Consider the following 12,208-nt stretch of genomic DNA (forward strand, 5'->3'; position numbering starts at 1 on the left):
AAAGAAGACAAGACAGCGCGTAAAAGACAGGGCAGAACAAGACTAGGCCACAGAACACAAGACAAAGATAAAAGACAAGTCAAAGTAAGACAGAACATAAGAAGTCACAAGAAAGGAAGGCAGGGAAAGTGATTTCAAGTGGACAAGCCTAGAAAAGAGAAAAGACAAACAAGCAACAATGGGAGGCAAGAAATAAAGTAAGAGTAGGCAAGAAAAGACAAGACATCCTTCAAACAGTGTTCCATTAGGACCAGTCGAGTGTGACAGGCCGGAGAAGAATGGCATGTCAGACGTTCAGTGCCGACACCTTCACCCCTCTGGCAGGAGATTCACCCTTGCCAATCCTAATGCACCACGCCTCTACCAGTGATTGCCTGCCATCCAGCTCTCATGCTCACAGCATGGTTTCTGCAGGTAAGCTGGGCTCTGCTTCTGTTGCATGAATCTCTTCTGGTGTGTGTTACCTATAAATCAGTGGAAGGCTATAGTTCCTTAACCTTTCAACACCCCCTCCTTTTTTGTGCGCAACTCTGAAAAATGCATACCCAAAATTAAACTAGTTGTACTGGTAAAATTATTGATCTTGATATCATTGCAAAGGAAACACTTTCTAGTTTATTGTCACAAAGTCTGAATCTGGTGAAATCATACTGACACAAACTTACAGAAGCACAGACGTGGTGAAAATGTTGGATTATTGCACCGTAAACAAAAAATGTTGTTGTGGAGTAATGACTACACCTCTAACAGCTGTAAGAGAAAATAGAATTAGTATTGTCCTATTTCTTGTTGTGACAATGTGTAGTTGAATGCTTTGTGGGTTTCTTATGCTAATAATAAGTTACACTAATAAAGGATGGACTTTGGGACGGGAGGTGAATCATGTCTGATGTAGGGCTACAAGCTGCTCCTATAGACCTATAATTGACCCAATTGTGCTTGGCCATCACTGCTTCTGCCTCTTTGCCAAGGCACAGTCTCAGGCAATAGGGCGGATGAATTGAATTGAAAAATACATTTATTCAAGCCCAATCCAAATTATGTAAATGTATCTAATCAGCTGGTTTGCCCCAGCTGTCTCTACTCAGTGGATAATTGCTTTGAGGATATGTTATCGGTATAGCAAACTCCCCATGGTCTTTTTCGTGATGGAGCATTGTGGGGAAAAAGAAAACTTCCTGGGGGTTGTAGTGCCTGCTGATTGTTATTGCTTAGAATAGACTGAATTAGATCATGCAGAACATTAGTCATTCAATTTTATAGTAGTTTAGGAATGTTGCTTTAATAACGCGGTCCTCTAAAGTAAAATGTTTTTAAAAAACGGTCAAAATTGTAATTATGGAATTGGTAAAAGTCACAATTACACCAGGACTGTACTCACTGATGCAAGATTTCTGTTGTAGTTTGAGCCACCTTCGTAATGTGTCAGTGGTACTGTACCACCTCATAGTGTAGCTTAACAACATCAAAGCATATGCATTAGTTGCTTGGAGGACACACCAAGCTGCATAAGGAGATGAATACATGAATAATCATATAATTAGCAGAGGACATGACCAGAACAATGTTAAACTCTGATTAAATTCACTAAGCTGAGAAGCACATTCAGACATTCAGGTATATGTAGAGCAGTTATTTTCAGCATGGTTTTTAAAGGTATGTCTAGGGTTTAAGAAGGTTATGTAAGGTAGTATCTGCCAAATGTAAAATTGCGTTTATAGCTGACCAAATTCTGACATTTTCTTTTTGTGTCTGTTTTAAAGTATGAATGTGTTCAAATCAGTCTGTAGTCACATTTCTTTTAGAGTTTTCAGTGGAAAGTTTTAGTGTGTGTGAGAAGCTGCATGTTCGCGCTGTTAATGCTAATTCAAAAGCACTTCAACACCGGACAATTCAACTGCCCACTTCTAATAAAAAACTTGTTAAAACAAAATATACTATCATATGCCAATATACAATGTCACGAGCGCCAGTTTCAAAACATAATAGTTTTCAAAACTCTTGTCAGGTGAATTTCAGTCTACTTAGTTCCTAACTACCATGTCTCTAGTTTTTATTCTCTGCTGACCTGTTGTCCTCTGCTGAGACTGTAACCACATTTGTCTCAATCAGTATCATCCGGGCTGTCCCTGGGTCAGAGTACCAAGCGCTCCCACATGCACCTGTCCACCTCCTCCCTCAGCAGCGCTCTTGGTAATAGCCCTCCAAACCTCCATTACCCAGTCACCCCCTGTCACTACAGCAACCAGCAGGCCACCTATGGCATGATGGCAGGTGAGTGAACACTCTGCTATGGTGGAGGTATTTGTGACATCTAAACAACAACAGCATTAAGGTCATTTATCAAGAAAAAATATATATAAGGATATGAGTACGCTCAGGTTCTAGCCTTTACTTTTATAAATCCCATTTGTACCAGACTGCTTTTTCTTTCCATTGTTTTTGAATATCTTTGGGTTTGGTTGTTTACCAGACAAAACAATCAATGTGGAAATGTCAACTTGGGCTCTGGGAAATTCAAATCTCTCTGACATCTTATAAACTAAACTATGAATCAATGAAAAAATAATAGCAGTAAACAGAGTGTTTGACAATTGGACTAACCGTTCAAACTATTCTAATTGTTCCTGATGAAAAAATCTTACTTAGCAGCAATTTCAGGTCTGACATTATATAATGCTACTGTTGATAACTAATGGTAATGGATAATGGCATTGACCCACTGATGGTGTGCTGTAGGTGATAATGATGAGGACACTGACTGCATCGATATAGATTTATGCTAGCAATGATAATTATTATGTTTAAGATAGAGAAGAGACAGAGGTCATATAAAATTATTCTTTTTCAGTCATGTGTGGGCATTACCTGCATGCAATGTGCATGTTAAAGTGATGCAATTTATCTGACATACAGAACAGACAGATCTAGAGTTCACGCTGAAATGCCACAAGTGGATACAGTACAGGCATCAAATACATTTTTTTTGAAGATGTAGCATCAGCACACTTTTAGATAGATAGGTAGACTGAAGATGATTATTACGCAGACAATGGGAATTAAAATATAAATGGTAATGATGGTGGTAAGTGGTGATTATAATAAAGGGCTCTTTCTCTTTTTCTCTCTCGTTCTTTCTGTCGGTAGCTCAGGAGATGCTTTCTGCCAGTATTTCTCAGACTCGCATTCTGCAGACGTGTGGTGTCCCTCACCCTAACATGGTGAGCGGTGCCAACCCGTTGCAAGGTAATGACAAAATACATGCTCTCCACACACACACTCCTGGCCTGTAGTTAAACCCAGTAAGCTGACCAGACATTTTGTTGATTCTCCATTTAATTATAAATCCGCTACCAGTTATAATCAAATTTGTACTTGATTATCTCGCCTAACAACTGAGCTCATTAGCGCACTTGTTAAACATAACTGTCAAAGATGACTTGCCACTTCCTCCGCCTCCTGCAGAGAAAGCAAACACATGAAAATAGAAGTGGTTATGTGAAAACTGTCAGGGGGAATGCTATTGGTGTTAGGAGATTTGCTATTTCTTTCCTGCAACTAACCAAATTCATGTCATCCGTATCTTCATACCTTTTTCTATTTTTGATGGTCACTGTTTCATTTCCCACTTATTGATCAAGCAATGCAGTTTTTATGTGACGTTTACCACATCTTCCTAATTTAAAACTCGTATTGATAGGATTGCGATTCCAAGCAACATTTCACACCTAAGCTAATGTGCAAGAGCACATTTGTTACTGTGTCTCCTCAAAGAGTGAATAATTTCATGTTCTCTCCATTTCAGTGTTTAGCATCTCAGGATCAGAGACATTTTGAAGTGTCAAGCCATTGTAGTTTCTGTATCCCAGACATGAAGACAGACCAGAAGGAATACTCAGACATATCCAACAAGCAGAATTTATCAGAAGGGATGTCACTGTACATGTGTGCTGCATCCTAATTCATCTGAATAATTTCCAAACTATAAAAAACTGAGAGAAGTGAGGGGGGAAAAAATGAAGACCAAAAGCCACAAATTGCTTTTTCAAGGTCTAGAAAAGACAAAAAAAATTAAACTTTTGATGCATTTATTTGTCAAAGAAGTTTTAGAATTTCAGATGGTAAAAGTGGGAGCAAATACAGAGCAAAGAAGAAAATGATTTAAAATATTACCCTGGTGAGACAGAGCAATTAACATTTACAGAGGAGATAAAATTACAAAATAAAAGTCCACCTGAGTGTCAACATCGATCTACTGTACTGGTCTAATAAAACTGTATGGTCTGTAGTGTCAGGGGCTGTGCTGAAATACATTAAGACTGAAATTAAACAGGGGCCCACATTTACTAATCAAGTGATCATTTGTCATTTCAATGACGTTCTATGCTGTCAGGGATAATTTGAAGGAATCACAAATATCACTGACAGTTAACTTTTGTTAGAAATTAGAAAAGAATATGAAGGGAATATGTGGGAAGATAATTGTTGGGCATAAAAAGATGTTGCTTAGGGTGAAATAAGACAAGTATGAACCATTAGAAGGCTGACAATCCAACTGTATTAAAAAAAAAAAAAAAAACCCTAAAGAAATGTGTAGGAGGCAGAATGAGTTTGCATGTGGCAGATTTCATGCGATAAAGTACCTCTGATGAAAACTGCTAATCTATAACAGCACTCAGCATAAGGATATCTGTGAGGAAGGGGCAGATCCAGGGTTAACAGCATTAAACAGAACACTATAATTGTGAGAGCTGAGGTCGAAGAAGAAATTGGGCCTCTCATTTTTACAGCTGAGCTAATTTATTTTTTCACATTAACAATGACTCAAATGACAAAGTGTAATGTGAAAGGTGTCACTAGAGAATTGTCAACTCTGCAGTTCCTCTCGGCTATATCAAGCTTCTTAGCTTTTCTTGCTTTAGGCCTTTCTATCAATTGCAGGAGACATCACACAGTGTAGCATTAAACCAGCAAGCGTTCAGACACTTCCCTCAGTAAATGAAAAGTTAACATAGATTAAATGTGGTTAATATTCATCTGGTGACCAGGAAATCTCCAAATCAATAGTAATGCTGCTTTCAAATCTGCTTTGCCTGTAAATGCTGGAAGCTTTAACATGTTTGGTTCTCCATGATGATAAAACAGTCAGCTTGGTCAGTGGGGAAAATAAGCTTCAGGTACAGACAAATCAGCAGATTAGGAGACATATGGAAAGGGATTTGAAAAGTGCCATTAGAGGAATGCAGGCATACTAACTGCATATTACCTGGCAGCCTTAAAAAGAGATGTCAATAGTTAAACCTCTCCAACCCCTTCCTGACACATCATGTACAGGACAAAAACACTGATGCATCGAGTTTTGGTGTAGAATCTGCCACTTTGCTCTCCAGCTGGTGTATAGATCCGACTGAGCAATTCAGCAGGTCAATGACAGCATGCTCTTTTCTATTCCACGTTTAGAAACCCAACCATTTTGTACAGGGGGCTTAAGAGGGTTATTACTGCATTTAGTGTTTCTGTGACTGTTCCCCTAGAGAGAGTCCAAATGGCCCACTGCTGTTGTGAGGGGATATGTAGCTACTGTACTGTGCAGGAGAGCTTCAGATGAAGCTTTTGTAGAAACATTGTCATGTTAGGTTCAACAAAAATGTGATGCTTTGTGCTGCATGTTCGTTTACATACTGTAGGGTTGAACTACATCTTAGAGTATATAGAATCATTTACCTGAGCAAAGGCAATGAGTAGTTAGATACGTGTTGGGTTGGGCAGCTATGTAGCTATGATATAAACGGTCAGTAGAAAGCATCTTGTGTAACTTCATTTTTAAAAAAAATACAATTCAACAGCATAAACATAATTTAAATATTGTATGAGATTAATTTTAGCTGCATGTGCCTAAATGCATTGAGGTACTGCACGTCCACTGTATAAGAACTTTGTCCTGTCTGTTAACTCAATTAAATACCATACAAAGAACATCTGTGGACTGTTCTTTTGAGCCAATTACCTGAGATTAAAAGCAGAAAAGGTTAGATAAGAATAAGTGGGACACTGAGAGGACAGAAGAGAACAGACAGGAGTACAGGGAGATGCAGTGTAAGGTGAAGGTAGAGGTGGCAAAGACCAAACAAAGGGGATGAGGATTTGTATCATAGGTTGGACACTAAGGAGGGAGAGGTGGATTTGTACAGGTTGGCGAGGCAGAGAGACAGAGATGGGAAGGATGTGCAGCAGGTTAGGGTGATTAAGGACAGGGATGGAAATGTGTTGACAGGTGCCACAAGTGTGATGGAAAGATGGAAAGAATACTTTGAAGAGTTGATGAATGAGGAAAATATTAGCGAGCACAGAGTAGAAGAGGTGACTGCTGTGGAGCAGGAAGTAGCAAAGATCAGTAAGGATGAAGTGAGGAAGGCGTTGAAGAGGATGAAGAGTGGAAAGGCAGTTGGTCCTGACGACATACCTGTGGAGGTATGGAAGTGTTTAGGAGAGGTGGCAGTAGAGTTTTTGACTGGGCTACTTAACAAGATCTTGGAGAGTGAGAGGATGCCTGAGGAATGGAGGAGAAGTGTACTGGTGCCCATCTTTAAGAACAAGGGAGATGTGCAGAGATGTGGAAACTACAGAGGAATAAAGCTGATGAGTCAGAGGTCAGAAGTGAGCATTTGTGAGCAGCAGTATGGTTTCATGCCAAGAAAGAGAACCACAGATGCCATATTTGCTTTGAGAATGCTGATGGAGAAGAACAGAGAAGGCCAGAAGGAGCTGCATTGTGTCTTTGTAGTTTTGGAAAAAGCGTATGACAGGGTGCTGAGAGAGGAGCTGTGGTTTTGTATGAGGAAGTCTGGAGTGGCAGAGAAGTATGTTCAAGTGGTGCAGGACATGTATGAGAGCTGTAAGACAGTGGTGAGGTGTGCTGTAGGGCTGACAGAGGAGTTCAAGGTGGAGGTGGGACTGCACCAAGGATCGGCTCTGAGCCCCTTCTTGTTTGCTGTGGTGATGGACAGGCTGACAGATGATGTTAGACAGGAATCTCTGTGGACCATGATGTTTGCAGATGACATTATCATCTGTAGTGAGAGCAGGGAGCAGGTGGAGGAAAACCTAGAGAGGTGGAGGTTTGCTCTGGAAAGGAGAGGAATGAAGGTTAGCCGCAGTAAAACAGAGTACATGTGTGTAAATGAGAGAGACTCAAGTAGAACGGTGAGGATACAGGGAGTAGAGGTGAAGAAGGTGGAGGATTTTAAGTATCTAGGGTCAACAGTCCAGAGCAACGGAGAGTGTGGAAAAGAAGTGAAGAGACGTGTGCAAGCAGGTTGGAACGGGTGGAGGAAAGTGTCAGGTGTGATGTGTGACAAAAGAGTGTCAGCAAGAATGAAAGGAAAGGTGGACAAGACAGTGGTGAGACCAGCAGTGTTGTCTGGTTTAGAGACAGTGGGACTGAGAAAAAGACAGGAGGCAGAGCTGGAGGTAGCAGAGCTGAAGATGTTGAGGTTCTCTCTGGGAGTGACGAGGATGGATAGGATCAGGAATGAGGACATCAGAGGGACAGCTCATGGTAGATGTTTTGGAGAAAAAGCCAGGGAAGCCAGATTGAGATGGTTTGGACATGTTCAGAGGAGGGACAGTGAATACATTGGTAAAAGGATGCTGAGGTTAGAGCTGCCAGGAAGGAGGCCTAGAAGAAGACCAAAGAGGAGGTTCTTGGATGTAGTGAAGGAGGACATGAGGATAGTTGGTGTGGGTGAGGAGGATACAGAGGATAGGGTTAAATGGAGGCAGATGATTCGCTGTGGCGACCCCTGAAGGGAGCAGCCGAAAGGAAAAGAAGAAGACCTGAGATTAAAAACAGAAATGCTTTTTAGTTCCCTGATCACTGGATGTACAAATTCAGACATTGCAGTTGTGTGATACAGTTTGCACTGCAACCCCGCTAACACTAGAGGGGAGTGTTGCATTGTTCATTATAAATGTATTTTCACCAACCCACTGATAGTGTGAAGAGCAAGCTGACACAGATCAGACTGGACCTGTTTGTTATTTATTACAGAGTGGGCTTTGTTTATTGATGAATATATTGTAGTGTGCCTGACTACATGTATTTTAATGAAATTAATCAATGCAGTTGTTTTTTGTTTGTTTTTTATTACACTGCAGCTGAGTGTCAGTGCTGCAGTGGGAAACATCTCCTTCCAAATTACAATTAGTCATCCAGCCATCTGCTGCTCTGGCAGTAATCTGTCATTAATACTAAGAAAAAGAAGAAACTACTGGCTACGAGCAACAGCTACCAGCTCCACATCTCAGCATTAACAGCCACCTGAAACAATAATGAAGAATCCTGAATAATGAGGTTATATCATGTTACTCAATTAAAAAAATATGGCAGCATGATAAACAAATCAAAAAGTCCAACAGTTTCTTTATATTCAGTATTTTAATGTGTCTGACAGAGGCATGTCATAACTTTTGTGCTGTCAAGATAAAGGCTCTCAGGATACATGTGGGGATAGTGGCCATACAGTGTTCAGTACCCTTTCGACAGCCCGAGGTTCTCCCTTGTGTCTCTTATACCGACTACTTTTCTACTTTTCCTCTCTGAAGCTTTCCCTCTCTCTCTCTCTGCCCTGTCCTTCTTCCTCTCTGCAGGGTCTCTTACTCCTTGCTTGTACAAGTTTCCGGATCATGGTCTAAGTAGTGGTCCTTGTGCATTAAGCCATGGTTTCTCCTCACTGCCCTCGGCTCTTCTCTCAACTGATGAGGCCCCTGGGGGCCCCAGTATTGGTGAGATTAAAACTGACGCCCAGAGAAAGAGTATCCGGGACCCCGAAGACGCCCCCGCCATGGATTCACCACAGATACGAGAGCTGGAGATGTTTGCCAATGACTTCAAAATACGAAGGATAAAACTTGGTGAGTACAATTCCCTGGCAGTTATCTAGATACTTCTCTTCTCTTATATGTGTAAAGTATTTCTGTGTCATTTCTACGTCCAGGCTACACCCAGACTAATGTAGGCGAGGCTCTTGCTGCAGTGCACGGCTCAGAGTTCAGCCAGACCACGATCTGCCGCTTTGAAAATTTACAGCTGAGCTTTAAGAACGCCTGCAAACTCAAGGCCATTCTGGCCAAATGGCTTGACGAAGCTGAGCTGGCTGGTGGTGAGTCACACACATATATTCCACAGAGCATTTATTTAAGCGTTATCTTTACATCTCTCAGTAAAATGGTGTGATGAGTCAAGTTTTCCTTGGTTGATTATGGAGATCTAACAGTAACCAGATGGATGCAAGTGAATCTGCACTTTCTGTCTGCACCGTAACCTTAACATGTAAGAGGAGTGACACACAGTTTAGGGGCCCTGAGTGACATGTGTTCGCCTGTGTCTTACCTCTAACTTTACTCCAAATGGAATCATTGAGCTAGTTTGACACTCCTAACCCTGAATCCTAACACCAATCCTAACCCTAGACTAATTCTGTTAATCACATCCTGACCATTAGATTTATCCTGTGACCCCTTTGAAGAAACCAGGAGGGACAGTTCAGATCATTTTTTCTTTAATTCCCATTGATATTTGTTCCAAAGGTCATAGTTAATCTAATGCAGGCAAACAGCTGATCCAACATTAAATCAGTTAAAGTCCAGTTAGGTTAGATTAGGTCAGCAGTCAGCCAGCAGCAATCGGTAAGCCACCTGACCTGTTACTTTACTGCTGTGGTACGTGAAAGAAATCTTTTTTATGTCAATACTGAGAACAACAGGCATGCTAAAGTAAAAACATTTTCTTTCCTACAGCCTTGTACAACGATAAAATAGGAATGAATGAACGAAAGAGGAAAAGAAGAACAACTATCAGGTATCTGCTGTATGGACCACACATGCAAATCATACTATACAATCATTAAGTGTCACTCAGTTCCTGTTTTGCTTTCCTGTTTGTCCCTTGTTGCACAATGCAGTCTGGGAGCTAAGGAGGCCCTGGAGCGTAGTTTTGTGGAGAAAAGTAAGCCATCCTCTCAAGAAATAGCCCAAATAGCCAAAGGCTTCCAACTGGAGAAGGAGGTGGTTAGAGTCTGGTTCTGCAACCGACGCCAAAGAGAGAAGAGGGTAAAAACAAGTCTTAACCTGAGCTCCTGTTTGACCAAAATCAATCCGACCTGCATAGCACAGATGAGTAAAACGCAAAGACAGATGACGTAATTTAAGATTTAAGGTTCAGGGGGAGTCCGTTCACCGGTAGCCGACAGCAGCTAGTGAATATGTGTTATTTGTAATTTAATTGCCTGACAGCAATCATTCCAGTGCGGAAACAGAAGCAGAAACACAAAGCAACCGATAATAAAAATTCCCCTCGCCCAGCCTTAAAGAGACAACAATATTTTAACAATGAGATGAAAATGTATCTCCCATTACAGTCAGAAGGAAATTCCATCATAATTTTGCTATTAAAGTCAGCGTCAGCAACAAAACACTCCTTATTGCAGCTTTCATAATGTCATTTTCATGCTTTTCCCCTTATCTATTAAAATAGAAACTTGACCTGCATGTTTTTTACATGTTTGGTGCTGCAGCTACCAGTTCTGACATGGCTGTGCCTTGTTTGCTTTATGAATATTAGAAGTATATTAACCACACAGATCAAATCTAATTTAATCTATCAGCATCATATTGCAGATGAGTAAATCAGCACTGTGCCTCATAAAAACACACAACAGCAACATGGTTTTTTAACTTGTCCCTCTTTTGTGGAAGAGAAGGGAAATTTTACTGATGCTGAAATGTGTTATACATTTGAACAGGACTCTGTGCTCTAGTTGTGTCTCTGTGTATTTGTGTTTATCTGTGTCCTATCACTGTCTAAAGAAAAATGTTTGAGGATGTTTTATTTAAAATGATATAGCCGTGGTCAAAGCAGTAATATATTTAAAGTTTCACAGCAATCTATTTATTTGAGTCATAATATGTTATGTTGATCTCTTTGATTTATGCTCTGGAGTCAGGGATGTGTGAAACTTTTTGACATTTTTGTCAACAAATGGATTTGGAGGTCTATGATTTTGTTGCTATAAGATTGATTTCATTTGTCGTATTTGTTGATGTTATGTTTTTGCTGTTGCTGCCTTGACAAAGTGTCATACAAAGTAGAGCATCAGCCAGCCAACAGACAGACAACTCTGACCTGTTTTGGATGACTGATGTGAAACACCTTAGTAAAGTGAAAAAACACATCAAACACATCATATGTACAAAAAAAATCTAATTCTGGGCCTTGATATTAACTTTAATCGTTGTCTAGAGAATCTACAAAATTGATGAAGGGATGAATCTATGAGCCATTTACAAATGTCAGACAGATGGATATGGAGTGCCTTTATTCATTTTGATTGAAAAAGTAAATATGCCAAAGTCAGATCTATAGTAGTTAATACAGAAATTTGCCTTTGTTTTTAAAATAATGTCCCTTTCAGTTCCCAAGAACTAAAAGGTAAATCAGTTTAGTTCATACATGGCAAACAATAAACAGTGTTTTATGAAGAATTGCATGTGCTGTCTCTCTTTTATGCTGATGTTGTTATATTACACTTTGAATACATATATTAGGAGAGAGTGTGGTTGATGTACAGTGTGAACTCTACAGTTTCTGTGGTTGTGGCTTGGGATTCATAAATACAAAATAGAAGACACCTTAATTCCGAAACAAGCGGTTCCCTCTGTGATTAATGTACAGCTGTCTGACTGGAGTACTATCAGGGGAAATAAATGTAGCAGGGTCCTAGACTGCCGTCACATTTCTGACGCCATGCTATAGAAGTTACAGGCACAGTGCGCTGAAGGTAAAACTAAGAAGCTTCTTACAGCATTACAGATAGCCAAAGTTTAATAATGGTATAATTTTAAATGTGTTTGTTTTTAGCGGCCCAAGCACAAATAGTGTTGGAACCATATTTTTTGGGTGGGATTATAATAATATTACCTTGTCCCTCATGGGTCATACTGGTGATTTTCTATTTTCAAAAATCTACAAAAAAGAAATCAGACATTTATACCATTTTTACTTTTTAAGGTATGTTTCTACCATTGCTCTATTGATTTCTGTCTTTTCATTTATAAAACTCCATTAGCATGCAGGTTCATTGCAAATTGAATTTAAAAGTTGCACCTCTTTTCCTATAACAATGCCAGAACAAAGAGACTCAACAAATCG

General features: G+C 40.1%; 1 protein-coding gene across 1 annotated transcript; it reads left to right on the forward strand.

Annotated features, from left to right (window-relative positions):
• The first annotated feature begins 278 nt into the window (after positions 1 to 278).
• pou1f1 (POU class 1 homeobox 1) lies at positions 279 to 10,203 on the forward strand. Its single transcript, XM_026295884.1, has 7 exons — positions 279 to 414; positions 2,113 to 2,274; positions 3,148 to 3,246; positions 8,650 to 8,913; positions 8,997 to 9,161; positions 9,799 to 9,859; positions 9,963 to 10,203. The coding sequence occupies exons 1-7, from the start codon at positions 279 to 281 to the stop codon at positions 10,201 to 10,203; spliced, it is 1,128 nt and encodes a 375-aa protein (XP_026151669.1).
• The last annotated feature ends 2,005 nt before the right edge of the window (positions 10,204 to 12,208 follow it).

Source organism: Mastacembelus armatus, chromosome 21 (genome assembly GCF_900324485.2).
Source record: "Mastacembelus armatus chromosome 21, fMasArm1.2, whole genome shotgun sequence".
Lineage (NCBI taxonomy): Eukaryota > Metazoa > Chordata > Actinopteri > Synbranchiformes > Mastacembelidae > Mastacembelus > Mastacembelus armatus.

What these genes read in the sequence shown, in the direction of transcription:
- pou1f1 (XM_026295884.1), top strand. Translation starts at nt 279, where the DNA reads ATGGCATGTCAGACGTTCAGTGCCGACACCTTCACCCCTCTGGCAGGA. An exon ending in TCACAGCATGGTTTCTGCAG is followed by an intron (nt 415 to 2,112) that starts GTAAGCTGGGCT and finishes TGTCTCAATCAG; the next exon opens with TATCATCCGGGCTGTCCCTG. An exon ending in AATACGAAGGATAAAACTTG is followed by an intron (nt 8,914 to 8,996) that starts GTGAGTACAATT and finishes TTCTACGTCCAG; the next exon opens with GCTACACCCAGACTAATGTA.